This window comes from Haematobia irritans, chromosome 5 (assembly GCF_050003625.1).
Source record: "Haematobia irritans isolate KBUSLIRL chromosome 5, ASM5000362v1, whole genome shotgun sequence".
Lineage (NCBI taxonomy): Eukaryota > Metazoa > Arthropoda > Insecta > Diptera > Muscidae > Haematobia > Haematobia irritans.
The window spans coordinates 54,819,862-54,834,442 of record NC_134401.1 but is presented as its reverse complement, the minus strand read 5'-3'; the positions used below and the strand labels follow the sequence as shown (position 1 = coordinate 54,834,442).

General features: G+C 34.4%; 1 protein-coding gene across 3 annotated transcripts in view; it reads left to right on the top strand.

Annotated features, from left to right (window-relative positions):
- The first annotated feature begins 824 nt into the window (after positions 1-824).
- Klp54D (Kinesin-like protein at 54D) overlaps positions 825-14,581 on the top strand; it is a 72,914-nt gene continuing 59,157 nt past the window's right edge. For all 3 annotated transcript variants that reach the window (XM_075312759.1, XM_075312758.1, XM_075312760.1), the window contains exon 1: positions 825-1,568. In XM_075312759.1, the coding sequence (XP_075168874.1) occupies positions 1,270-1,568 (299 nt within the window). In that variant the 5' untranslated portion in view covers positions 825-1,269. The remainder of the gene's footprint in view (positions 1,569-14,581) is intronic.

Here is a 14,581-nt window from a genome sequence, read left to right as displayed (position 1 = left end):
ACAAGGTCGTGGGTTCGATTCCTGCTTCGACCGAACACCAAAAAGTTTTTCAGCGGTGGATTATCTCACCTCAGTAATGCTGGTGACATTTCTGAGGGTTTCAAAACTTCTCTAAGTGGTTTCACTGCAATGTAGAACGCCATTCGGACTCGGCTATAAAAAGGAGGTCCCTTGTCATTGAGCTTAACATGGAATCGGGCAGCACTCAGTGATAAGAGAGAAGTTCACCAATGTGGTATCACAATGGATTGAATAGTCTAAGTGAGCCCGATACATCGGGCTGCCACCTAACCTAACCTTGTTCCAGTGTAGGTGCAATGTTTCTTCTGGAATCAAAAAGTCTACATTACATTTCTTACCTCGTCAAACTTTTAACTGACCATTATTACTAACAGTTAGTAATGATGAATAATGTTGAACATGCAGAGGCATGTCATGGGACAAGGTTATTAATGTGGTCGTATTGAAACATTCAAATTTGAAATAAAAGAGAGCACAGCTAAATTCTCAATGAAATCGTGCAATAGCTCAGGTAAATTGTTCCACTCTTTTTGTTTCTTTTGGCATTGCCTGCGAGCAAAGCTAAGCTAAGGACCATAGGATATGAAGTAAGAGACATTGTGGATGAGTGTTGGTAATGGACATTAATGAAAGGCTGAATGATTGGTCAGTAGTGGTCAACCCCCATTATATACTAGGTGTTCAGGAGAATATCTACTCAGGGAAATTACCATAAATCTCATGAGTGAAAATCCCATTACAAGAACTAGCACAACGTAGTTGACCATTTGAGGCGGGAAAATTTAGTGAGAGTTGAAATTTCGTCGAGAATAGAACGTTAGCGGAAACGGAAATTTTGAAAACGACCAACACCAACGGCTAAACGATTTTCAAAGTGGTTAACCCAAAACGCAATTAACAATTCCTAATGATATAACAGCGATAGCTAACTAATAGAAGCCTTCCGATGGTTTAACGTTCGGTGTCTTGACTAGAAAATGATGAATATTAAATGCTAAAAAAAATTTACGTCACGTAATTGTTCCCAAAGTGGTAGAATGCGTCAATCAATATCCACGAACAGGTGTAATTTTTATAAAATATTGAAAAATATACATCATCGTCATCCAACACTTGGAGTTAAATTTCTGCAAATTGATATAGAGTGAAATTCAATCGATGTGGGAATTACTTAATTTTGATCCGTTTATGAATGAGTGAAAGTGAAAAACAAAACGAATATTTGAGGGATAAAAATACTCCATTACAATGGTCACACGGGCCTCCAGTGTACCGCAATTGAATAATAGCAGTGGTGGCAGTAGTAGCGGTAGTTATAGAGGTTCCAATGGCAGTCGAGGAAGAGTCACCAATACAAAAACTCGTCGTTCCACAGGTGGTAAATCAGTTACTCCCACTGGTAGGGATAATCATCAGCCTCATGCTGCCATGTTACCTCGTTCCCGTAGCCTTATTAATGGCATGAGGCGAGTTAGTCCTCTAAAATCCAATGGTGGAAGTTCTGGTTCTAGGAATACACCGGTTTTTCTACGTTCGCGTGAAAATGAGTAAGTTCCGTCATTCATGTACATATACCCATTTAGTCTTGAGTTAAGACGAGTTCAAGAGTTCCTTATCAAACACGCAGAGTAATTAATGAAACTATACCAAAACAATTTTGCTTACTTGACGGAGGAAGTCCTTTTTTGTTTTTAACATTGAAGAAAATATAATAAAACAAGTGTATACGGCCGTAAGTTCGGCCAGGCCGAATCTTATGTACCCTCCACCATGGATTGCGTAGAAACTTCTACGAAAGACTGTCATGGACAATCGAATTACTTGGGTTGTGGTATCTTAAAACTTCTTAACATCGTTTTCTAAATTGTGAGTTAGTCTATACGTGGTATGTATTAGACAATACGTAGAGAGCCAGAATTGAAATATGGGGGTCGCTTATATGGGGGGCTATATACAATTATGAACTTGATATGGACCAATTTTTGTGTGATTGGGGATCGATTTATCTGATGGCTATATATAACTATAGACCGATATGGACCTAGTTAGGCATGGTTGTTAACTGCCATATACTAGCACAATGTACCTCATTTCAACTGACTCGTATGAAATTTGCTCCTCCAAGAGACTCCAAAACCAAATCTCGGGATCGGTTTATATGGGGGCTATATGGACCACTTTTGGCATAGTTGTTAAATATCATATACTACCACCACGTACCAAATTTCAACCAGATCGGATGAAATTTGCTTCTCTTAGAGGATTCGCAAGCCAAATTTGGGGGTCCGTTTATATGGGGGCTATACGTAAAAGTGCACCGATATGGCCCATTTGCAATACCATCCGACCTACATCAATAACAACTACTTGTGCCAAGTTTCAAGTCGATAGCTTGTTTCGTTCGGAAGTTAGCGTGATTTCAACAGACGGACGGACGGACGGACATGCTCAGATCGACTCAGAATTTCACCACGACCCAGAATATATATACTTTATGGGGTCTTAGAGCAATATTTCGATGTGTTACAAACGGAATGACAAAGTTAATATACCCCCCATCCTTTGGTGGAGGGTATAAAAAAACAATTTATGTAGTATTGAGAATTTAGTACACTCTAAAAAGGTTTACTTGGATTCAAAGGGTTTGACCTTGCCTTAGGGATTTTGTTATTGATTCCGAGCCAAAGATGCGGTTTCTTTAAAATAAAAACATTTTTGCCTTTAAATATAGGTTCCATAAAATTAATATTACACAGAAAAAATTTTCCTTAGTTAATCTAAATTTAACTTATTCTATTGTAAGAAAATTATTTGTTTGTAGTTAAATTTTATTATTTTTTGCGAAATTTTCCACAGCCTATTGAAATTTTAGTTTTTTTTTTAAATATGTCTCAAAAATTTTATGAACTAAACGTGGGTATAAATTTCAATGACCGTGCACATAAGTTCAATATGAACTAAAGCAAAAGAAGATTTTCGTACGATTTCCAAAAATAGTAAGAATGAACTACTGTATGGATAAAATGGTCATGCTTTGGCGACAATGGTTTTCTTCTTTACTTTTAGTTAATTTTTTCTTCTACGAGAATGTGTAATTTCGTGAACTGCAGTTAAAAAGTACAACAGGCCATTACATGTTCCTGGTTTTAACAACGCTTTGTGGAAATCTCAAAATGTGTAGTACAATTTAGTTCAATTTTCGTACGAGTTAGTTTATTCTTCCAATAAAACAGTTTACTGTTTTTCGGTGTAGGTTGCATATTTAACGATTTTTCCTTTTTTTGAGATATATTAATGAAGCTATTCATACACAATTAAATGTCGGTTTAAAATATCCAAATGTGATGTGAAAATGTAAAAAATGTTTTCTTAATTTAGAAAAAAACTTTAAAAGATGCAAAATGTTCACAAAATAATTCTATGTTTGAAGCTATTTTATCTTTTATCTAAAGATACAATATCTCAGTTGACAGGGATGTAAAAGTTGGTACAATGGTACATTTGATACATTACATTTCCCAAAAGTACAATTGTGCTACAATGACCTATTTGGTACAATTTGAAATATTCAGTTCATCTTCTAAATGCTCTAGAAGTCCCAGCGGCAATTTCTCTCATGAGCGCGGTATCTTAATTGTGAAGTTCTCCAACTGAAATGCTCAAATATATTGGCCGTAATTTTCTGCCAGTTTCCTTTCCTTTTACAAGCTGATTAATATTTTTATTTTCGTACACTATATTCCAATCCATTTAATTTGGTACAATTTCAATCAAAAAAGTACACTTTTTTATTCTTGTTGGTACAATTTAAAAAATTATTTTTCATCCCTGTCAGTTAATTTAAAGATTATTTCTTTAAATCAAATATGTTTTTCTTTACTTTAAGCAAAAATTGCATTACTTCAAAGACTTACGACTTTATCAGAGGGACGCGAATTTCTAAGATTCGTGTCCTAGAAAGAAAATTATTTTTAAAGCAAAGATTATGGCCTTTATTTTAATTAATGTGTAAATTGCATGTCTTAATATTAGGAGGATATTGTTTTCAGCGTAACCTCAGAAAAAAAGTCAACAAATATTTCTATAGCCGATTTAATTTTAGTTTATGAATATTCGTTGATTTTAGTTAAATTTTGGTTCAACAGAAGGAAATAATCGGGTAAACACTAGAAGTTCTTATATGTATTTGTAGTTGATGTGGCATCGCAATGGATGAATAGTCTATGTGAGCCTGAAATAAATCGGGCTGCTAATTTAATCTAACCTAACCTGAATTTTGCCTAAAGGTTGGTATTAAGTTCGAGTTTAGCCGCTAAAATCGTTATTTTTTAATGAAACATTTTAAGGAATACAAACATTGTGAAAATTTGCTTTGGACTATTCCCCATCAAGTTATATTAAAATTTGCAACAAATATGCATAATTTTATGCCTTTTTTTTAGTGATTTAGTTTTCACTTTAGCGGCTAAACTCGAACTTAGTACTCACCTTAATGTGAAAAATTTTCTTTATTGTAATTGGATTACTTGCTTACATTAATGACATGAACATTTTACTAAATTCGAAATTCACACAAAATAATTCATATGTTTCTCAAATAAGTAAATTTTACTTAAACTGCGTACATAAGTTTCTAAAACCAGTAAATTTTGCCAGTCTTAAACTTCATATAGAGCAAAAGACATTTTAACAGTTTGCCCTTAAAAATATGAAATTCTATTTCAAAAATATGAAATGTTAGTTGAAGCGTTTTTATCTTAAATCTAAAGATTTAATAGTTCAGTAATTTAAGGACGCTTTCTTTAAATCAAAAATGTTTTTCGTTAGTTTAGCGAAAATTTTCCTTAGTTCAAAAACATACGACTTCAACGGATGGACACAAACTTCCACAATTTGTCTCCTAACTTAAAAAAAAAAATTGAAGCCAATATTATAATATTATTTTAATTAAAATTTCATTATTTTAAAGAAATTTGCCCTTAATATTTTGTAAATTGCGCATCCTAAAATTTAGGTTTCTATAACATCGCGCATTTTTTTGTCAGTGTACGTGTAGGGTGTAATAACATCGCGTCCTTTCATATTACTACATGCCTTTGTGAATGTCTTTGGATTTTGTATGGGATTCTATTTTTGGTTAAACCAATGAATAATTCAGAACAATATTTTCCGATGAAAAATTCATTGTTTCTTTCTTTTTGTATGGTCAGTCAACTCTGCCTCTTTATGGGATGAGGACTTGTGGTAATTGTTTCTTTTCTTTTCATTTTGTCCTTCGATTTGTACTTTAAAGAAACCTTGACCATCAATTATACATATTTTAAGGGTGTGCGTGAGTACAAATTTTCTTTTCGTTAGTGTACATGAGCGTGAGTCCCACCAAAAAAATATCGTGCGTGAGTATGGTTTGTCAGCCGTGAGTGTGCGTGAGTAAACTATTACTCACATGCACACCTCTACTAGGTATTTATGTTAGAAAATTTCATGAAAAGTATAAACGGGGTCATGTCAGTAATGCATTTTTACTAGCGACCTACCTAGGTTAGGTTAGGTTAGGTGCACGGTTGAAAAAGACTGTTTTTCATATGTTTGGCTATAAACATTATATGTTTGGAACGCAAATTTTTAAACACAATATTTTTGAGTGCAAGCATATAATGTTCATAAACTAGCATAACATGTTTGGGACATATATGTTAATATGTTAGAACATATTATGTTTGGGACATAAAATGTTTGTAAATATAATATGCTTGGATGCAAACATATATTAATTTAGAAATAGCCTATAAACATATATGTGTTTAGTAGCTTGGAGCGCTATTTAACAGGGAGCGATATTGAATTAAGTTGGTTGTTGCTTGTTATTACAAAATTAACATTTTATTTTTCCTTGGGCAATTGAACAGATACTTCTTTGATCCTTACAAACTGTGTGGTCCGCTGTTCGAATCCCCGTCCGGCAAAAGGTAAAATTAAAATAAAAATAAATCATAAAATTGAATAATTTCTTCTACAATGTTTGTATTACAGAAAAAGGTGCTAAGAACTAAAAAATCTCGTGGAAGTGAGAAAGATGTCGGGGAATATACAATTGGGCAGAAACAAAATTTTGAGCATTCAGGTCGAAAACCTATGTTGTTAGCACCTATATTACCTGTTTATTTTCATAATTCATTGTGATTGTAAATATATAAATAAATAAATAAAATTTTGAGCACAATATTGTTTGGGAGAATTTTTTTTAAGCATATAATATTTTTGGGTGCAAAATGCTTCCAAACATATTATATGGTCACATAATAACATATTGTTTTTTGGAAGACAACATTATTGAATTTGGATGCAAAAATACAAAATGTTTGAAACTTAGACTACCCAAACATATATTGTTTGGACCAATATGCTTTCAAACATATTATATATTGGTAGAGATCAAACATATAAATGTTTGGGCAATACCCAAAAATGTATATGCTTGAAGCAAAATATGTTTGGGAGTGTATGTTACAGAAGCGATTTTTTGTGAGGGTGTGGCAGCCCGATGTGTCAGGCTCACTTAGACTATTCAGTCCATTGTGATACCACATTGGTGAATTTCTCTCTTATCACTGAGTGCTGCCCGATTCCATGTTAAGCTCAATGACAAGGGACCTCCTTTTTATAGCTGAACAGCGTTCCACATTGCAGGGAAAGCACTTGGAGAAGGTTTAAAACCCTCAGAAATGTCACCAGCATTACTGAGGTGGGATAATCCACCGCTGAAAAACTTTTTGGTGTTCGGTCGAAGCAGGAATCGAACCCACGACCTTGTGTATGCAAAGCGGGCATGATAATCATTGCATAACGATGGCTCCCTACCTAAAGAGGAAGGTATGAGATAAACATCCTCTCATTTATCCACAATCATGAAATTTTTCTTTAAATGCTAAAATATTGACTTCATTACAAGTTAAAAACAGCAGAAAGTCCTTTAAAAGGTTTTATTTTGGAATTTTCTTTTTGGTATAGCACTTTGAAATTTTCTTTATATAGTTGACCAAAATAAAATAAACACGGTTTCACTCTAAGGGATACATTAATAGACTTTTTCCACTATGTAAATACCTCAAGTCATTCAATTAAAAGCGAAAGTAAACATTTTCAATTTAAAGGCATATTTTCCCTGAAAATGTTGGGTTATTAAGAAATTATAAGAATGTGTATGAAACCTCGAATGCCAAAAGCCTGAAACGCCATTCAACTGAGGGAAGACTAATAACATTGGAATCCATTCACATAATCAATTATTTGTATAATTGTCTGACAAGGATTACGCGATACCACAGAGGATTCCTTTGTGCTTAATTTAATAAGGATAATATGGAAAATTTTGTGAAAATAGGGCTATATTTATAAATTAGTGTATTTAACTACAAAACTACTCATAATTGGAAATGTTTAAATTGATAAGTTATAAATTGTAATTGAACTCTTAAACTGCAAAAATTGGTCTATATAAAATATATAGCCCCCATATAATTATATAGCCCGCATATAAACCAAACCCGTAGATTTGGCTTCCGCAGCCTCTTGGAATAACAGATTTCATCCGATCCGAAAGCACAACATTTTGTCACTGTAAAATTCCGTTTATTTATTGTATACAATATTTGAAAAGACTTCAAAATTATCTCTTATTTCATAAAAAATAGGGCGTCTTATCAAATCCATGATATTTCTATTAAGAACTTTATCTATATTCTCTTTCGCGTGTATATGGCATAAACGTGCATACAAGCGTAATTTACTTAAAACTCATATATAATCATCTGAAACCATGTTGCAAAATCAACACGTGAATACTTTTACCACCAACAATAGACATGCAACTATAGCAAACAAAATCAATAAAAAAAAGATACAACTACAACCAAAGTTATGACGGAAAAACACGCGATTATATATAATTTATAATTTAAACATTAATTTGCTTAAACATTAAAACTCCCCAAAATGCCATCATTCTTACTCACACTACAATGAAATGAACAAAATCTCTATTTTATTGTAAATATATTTGTAATTGAAAGGCTTCTTGATAATTAGTTGAATATGTATCATTGTTTATAAAGTTAAGAAGACTACTATTAATTTGGTATTCTCAACGTTAACTAATAAGGAATTTAAAATTTGTTGTAAGACAAACAATTATTTTTTTTTTATACCCTCCATCATAGGATGGGGGTATATTAACTTTGTCATTCCGTTTGTAACACATCGAAATATTGCCCTAAGACCCCATAAAGTATATATATTCTGGGTCGTGGTGAAATTCTGAGTCGATCTAAGCATGTCCGTCCGTCCGTCCGTCTGTTGAAATCACGCTAACTTCCGAACGAAACAAGCTATCGACTTGAAACTTGGCACAAGTAGTTGTTATCGATGTAGGTCGGATGGTATTGAAAATGGGCCATATCGGTCCACTTTTACGTATAGCCCCCATATAAAGGACCCTCAGATTTGGCTTGTGGAGCCTCTAACAGAAGCATATTTCATCCGATCCGGCTGAAATTTGGTACATAGTGTTGGTATATGGTCTCTAACAACCATGCAAAAATTGGTTCACATCGGTCCATAATTATATATAGCCCCCATATAAACCGTTCCCCAGATTTGGCTTGCGGAGCCTCAAAGAGAAGAAAATTTCATCCGATCCGGCTGAAATTTGGTACATGATGTTGGTATATGGTCTCTAACAACCATGCAAAAATTGGTCCACATCGGTCAACAATTATATATAGCCCCCATATAAACAGATCCCCAGATTTGGCTTGCGGAGCCTCTAAGAGAAGAAAATTTCATCCGGTCCGGCTGAAATTTGGTACATGGTGTTAGTATATGGTCTCTAACAAGTATGCAAAAATTGGTCTACATCGGTCTATAATTATATATAGCAGAAGCATATTTCATCCGATCCGGCTGAAATTTGGTACATAGTGTTGGTATATGGTCTCTAACAACCATGCAAAAATTGGTTCACATCGGTCCATAATTATATATAGCCCCCATATAAACCGTTCCCCAGATTTGGCTTGCGGAGCCTCAAAGAGAAGAAAATTTCATCCGATCCGGCTGAAATTTGGTACATGATGTTGGTATATGGTCTCTAACAACCATGCAAAAATTGGTCCACATCGGTCAACAATTATATATAGCCCCCATATAAACCGATCCCCAGATTTGGCTTGCGGAGCCTCTAAGAGAAGAAAATTTCATCCGATCCGGCTGAAATTTGGTACATGGTGTTAGTATATGGTCTCTAACAAGTATGCAAAAATTGGTCTACATCGGTCTATAATTATATATAGCAGAAGCATATTTCATCCGATCCGGCTGAAATTTGGTACATAGTGTTGGTATATGGTATCTAACAACCATGCAAAAATTGGTCCACATCGGTCAATAATTATAATAGCCCCCATATAAACCGATCCCCAGATTTGGCTTGCGGAGCCTCTAAGAGAAGAAAATTTCATCCGATCCGGCTGAAATTTGGTACATGGTGTTAGTATATGGTCTCTAACAAGTATGCAAAAATTGGTCTACATCGGTCTATAATTATATATAGCAGAAGCATATTTCATCCGATCCGGCTGAAATTTGGTACATAGTGTTGGTATATGGTCTCTAACAACCATGCAAAAATTGGTTCACATCGGTCCATAATTATATATAGCCCCCATATAAACCGTTCCCCAGATTTGGCTTGCGGAGCCTCTAAGAGAAGAAAATTTCATCCGATCCGGCTGAAATTTGGTACATTGTGTTAGTATATGGTCTTTAACAACCATGCAAGAATTGGTCCATATCGGTCCGTAATTATATATAGCCCCCATATAAACCGATCCCCAGATTTGGCTTGCGGAGCCTCTAAGAGAAGCAAATTTCATCCTATCCATGTACCAAGGTGTTAGTATATGGTCTCTAATGACCATGCAAAAATTGGTCCATATCGGTGCATAATTATATATAGCTCCATATAAACCGATCGCCAGATTTGACCTCCAGAGCCTCTTGGAAAAATTCATCTGATTCAGTTGATATTTGGTACGTGGCCTCAAACACCCATGCAAAATTGGTCGAAATCGGTCCATAATTATGTATAGCCCTCATATAAACCGATCCCCAGATTTGACCTCCGGAGCCCCTTGGAAGAGCAAAATTCATCGGATTCGGTTGAAATTTGGTACGTGATGTTAGTATATGATATCCAACAACCATGCAGAAATTGGTTCATATCAGTCCATAATTATATATAGCCCCCATATAAACCGATCCCGAGATTTGGTTTTGGAGCCTCTTGGAGGAGTAAATTTCCTCCGAGTCAGTTGAAATTTGGTACATTGTGCTAGTATATGGCCGTTAACAACCATGCCTAACTAGGTCCGTATCGGTGTATAGTTATATATAGCCCTCAGATAAATCGATCCCGAATCACAAAAAAATTGGTCCATATCAAGTTCATAATTGTATATAGCCCCCATATAAGCGACCCCCATATTTCAATTCTGGCTCCATACGTACCGTGCAAAAGTCCATATCGATTCGTAATTATTTGTAGACTTACATACCTTTTTGTCTGATATATACCACGTGTGGACTAACTCACAATTTAGAAAACGATTTAAGATACCACAACCCAAGTAATTCGATTGTGTATAACAGTCTTTCGTAGAAGTTTCTACGCAATCCATGGTGGAGGGTACATAAGATTCGGCCTGGCCGTTTATACTTGTTTTTTTTTTTAATTTTCTGGCTAAGTTCTCACTACCATGTGATATACTTAGTTCCAAGCTCTTTTGTCTATACTATACTACAAATAATGTAGAAACAAATATTCGATTTTATAAATTTTTTACCTTTTGTCGAGAGCTGGAGAATCGAACCGCCGAACATACAGTTTGTAAGCAAACACACTAACCACTGCCTCATGTAGCTCTTATATGTAGTCTTCAACACATAAATAGCGCTATAGCCATCAACGCATACAATTCTATTTATAGACCATATATATGGGCACACAAAATCCACTTTAGTTGCAAACGTCAGATCCTCCTGTTCTTATAAACTATATAAGAAATACAGCATTCTGGTAGTACAAAAATGGAAATAACGTAATTTTTCATATTTATTGCAAACAATTTTAATTTTGATTCATTACTGATTGTTGTATAGTGTTATGTTATGGAATAAAAATGTTGTGGAATGAGCTTGGGAAGACTGCTGTTTCGGATTTCCACATCCCATATATTTTTTTTAAATCTTTTTACAGCGAAAAGCAAAGGCTTTCAGAGTCTACTTAAACATATGGAACTTATAAACCACTACTGAATTATTTTATATTTGCATGGGACTGGTATAATCACTACACTGAAGGAAGATTTTTTCCAGGAACTAAATTTTAGACAGGTTGAGAGAATGGGTTTGGGAGTATTTATGGAATACCCAGACACCGATATCTTTCCTCGATCACTACACTGAAAGAAGAGATTTTACACGAACTAATATTTATACACGCAGAGAAGGAATATGATCACCTCAAACATGTTTCAAGAGCAAAATGTTATTTTTGTATGGTGACCATGTAACATGTTTGTCACTAAAATGTTATTTTCTCGTCAAATATAACCTGCTTGCCGAAATCAGATACATGATTTCCGAGAAAATAACATGGTTGCGAAAACCATGTTCTTAAAACATGTTTGAGGTGATCATATTCCTTCTCTGGGTGTACATGGAAAGAGAACGGGACTGTACCCTCCGTCCCAGACCTATTACGGTTCGATCGCGAACCGTATTAGAATGCAAAAGAATGATAAACGAATACTTGGAATTCGGCGGGATCCGCATCAAATGGGTGCTGGGACATGTCAGAATAAGAAGAAACCAAAAGGCCAATGAACTGGCGATAAAAGCTAGAACACATAGGAAAGTGATCTTGGAGAACTCAAAGCCCATATGAATGGGATGAATGGACACGAAAGACATATAAAGCGGCGTGGACCAATGCAACGATCGGAAGGATGATGAAAATACTACGTGGAGGCCCAGACAAGAAAAAGTCTGGATATCTTTTCAAGGAAAGTATGACGACAGTTAGGAGGGCCGTAGATATATCTGCATATCTGCGCGGAATAGCAGCAGCAGAGGATGGTGTATGTAGGGCGTGTTTTGAAGATGATGAGTTCACTACCTTTACTAAGAGACTCGGTGAAGAGGTGATTCGAGACTTGGCCCAAGTTGGAAACAAATTAGGAAATTCGTTAGGGACTCAGAGTCCCCAGAGAGCACAACATATCGAATAATAGTAGTTATATGTATGTAATTGGCCATGAGACAAGGGGGAAATCTGGATCCACTTTTCAACCCAACCTGTCCTAAATTTTAGAAAAGCAACATTTTCCGTCCGTTGCAAATGTTCTTTAAAAGCCAATATAATGGATTAGGGACAATCGTTAAAGAGTTTGTCATAAAGTCGGGTAAGTTTATCCTAAAGATATTACTTTGTAAGAAAGGGGAGTTTAATTTGACTACAATTTCATTCCGAGGGAAAATATTTTTTCTTGTACTGAGGATCACCTTTGATCCGCGGTAAATTCTAACACAATCATTGTTAGGTTAGGTTGGGCATATTTGCAGCCTGTTAGTTTAGGTTCACTTAGACTATTCAGTCCCTTGTGGTACCAGTGGTACCACAGGTGATGAACTTATTTCTTATGTTTAGCCCAATCACAAGGGATCTCCTTTTTACGAGTATAGCTGAGTCCAAAGGGTTTTACATTATGGGGACACCACTTAGAGAAGCTTTGAAACATTCAGAAATGTCATCAGCATTATTGAGAGGGGATAGTCCACCATTGACAAACTTGTTAGTGTCCGGTCGAAACGGGGATTGAATCCATGAATTATCTTTGGAAACAAATTTAACCGACTTTAAGCGATTTAATGATTGTCTCTAATCTTTTTAATTTACTTCTAAATATTTTGTTTTAAAGCCGGTACTATTTTCATTCTTGCGAAAAATTTTTATAGAAATCATTATTTCACACATAGAAAGTGGTGTTTATTTAGGTAGCAGGGAGCGCTATTTAACAGGGAGCGATGTTAAATTAAGTTATTACACCCAAACGCACACAAATACTTCTAGCCCTTTATTTAAAAAAAGAAGAAGAATTTGCATTTATTTATTTTAGGAAATAATTTTGTTATTGAAAAATACAATATAAATCTAAAAAATAAGCTTCACTATATCAAACCAATATTTAATTTATATTTATTCAATTTGACATTTTATTTTTCCTTAGGCAATTGATCTGCTACTTCTTTGATCCTTTGTATATTTTCGGAACAAAAATATTATCCGTGTTTGCGTTATAAACCCACACAAATAGTTTTAATAAATAAATTATTTCTTAATTAACATTGCAAATGGCCCCTTGCTATAAACGTCAGTTTTCAACTCGAAAAAAAAAAAACAAAGTACCACAAATGGAAAAAATTTCGCTAGTTTTGCCCATTTTTTGGTTTTGTATGAGATTCCGCAGCGGAAATCGAACATGGTACCGGCCTTTAGAGAAAAAAAGAAAACTTTGTCTATATTATGTTCCCCGGAGAAGAAAATTCTTCTTTCATTGAATATTTAATTTGATAGTAAACTAATTTTCTTCATTTTTTATTTATAAAATCCGTTATTCGATATTTTTATGAAATAAAATAGGAATTATTATTTATTATTTTAGTTAAAAAGCCAATACCACTTAAATTGATGACCAATTTGTATATAGTAATTAAGTTTAGTTAAAGCTCTATCAAGGCTAATCATATAACTAGGCTAAATACCACCACCCTTAAAGACATCAAATAGAGTGATTTAAAGAAAGCTATCGAAGTAACGACATAAATGTTATCCACCACGTGATGTGGGGAAAAAACATCGATCAAATACTAGAAATGTTGTCATGCGTATTTGTATAGTCGGCAATTTTCTTCTATGACATATGAGTGATTTGTGTGTGTGTGTGTGTGAATGTGGGGATATAATTATTTTCACTTTTCATTCGATATATCAAAACATCAATTTATAACAATTGTGACAGTCAGGATAATCAAATAAACCTATGTGGACATTAGACTGGAAACATTGTTTGAATGGTCATTGTACTGAATAGGGAATGTTCCTATTTGTTTTCTATGTACTGCGGGTCTTTAAGGAAAATATCTACAAATGAAAGTTTATATATAACCCATGTATACACTACTACACCCTCAAAAAATCGCTTCTGTAACATATACTCCCAAACATATTTTGCTTCAAGCATATATATTTTCAGTATTGGTCCAAACAAAATATTCTTTGTATTGTTCAAACAAACACCTTACTTCCATTTTTTTACTTGCAGCTTAGTCTCTCTTTCTAAAAACATATGTTTATAGGCTATATCTAAATTAATATATGTTTGCATCCAAACATATTATATTAAAAAAAATTTATGTCCCAAACATAATATGTTCTAACATA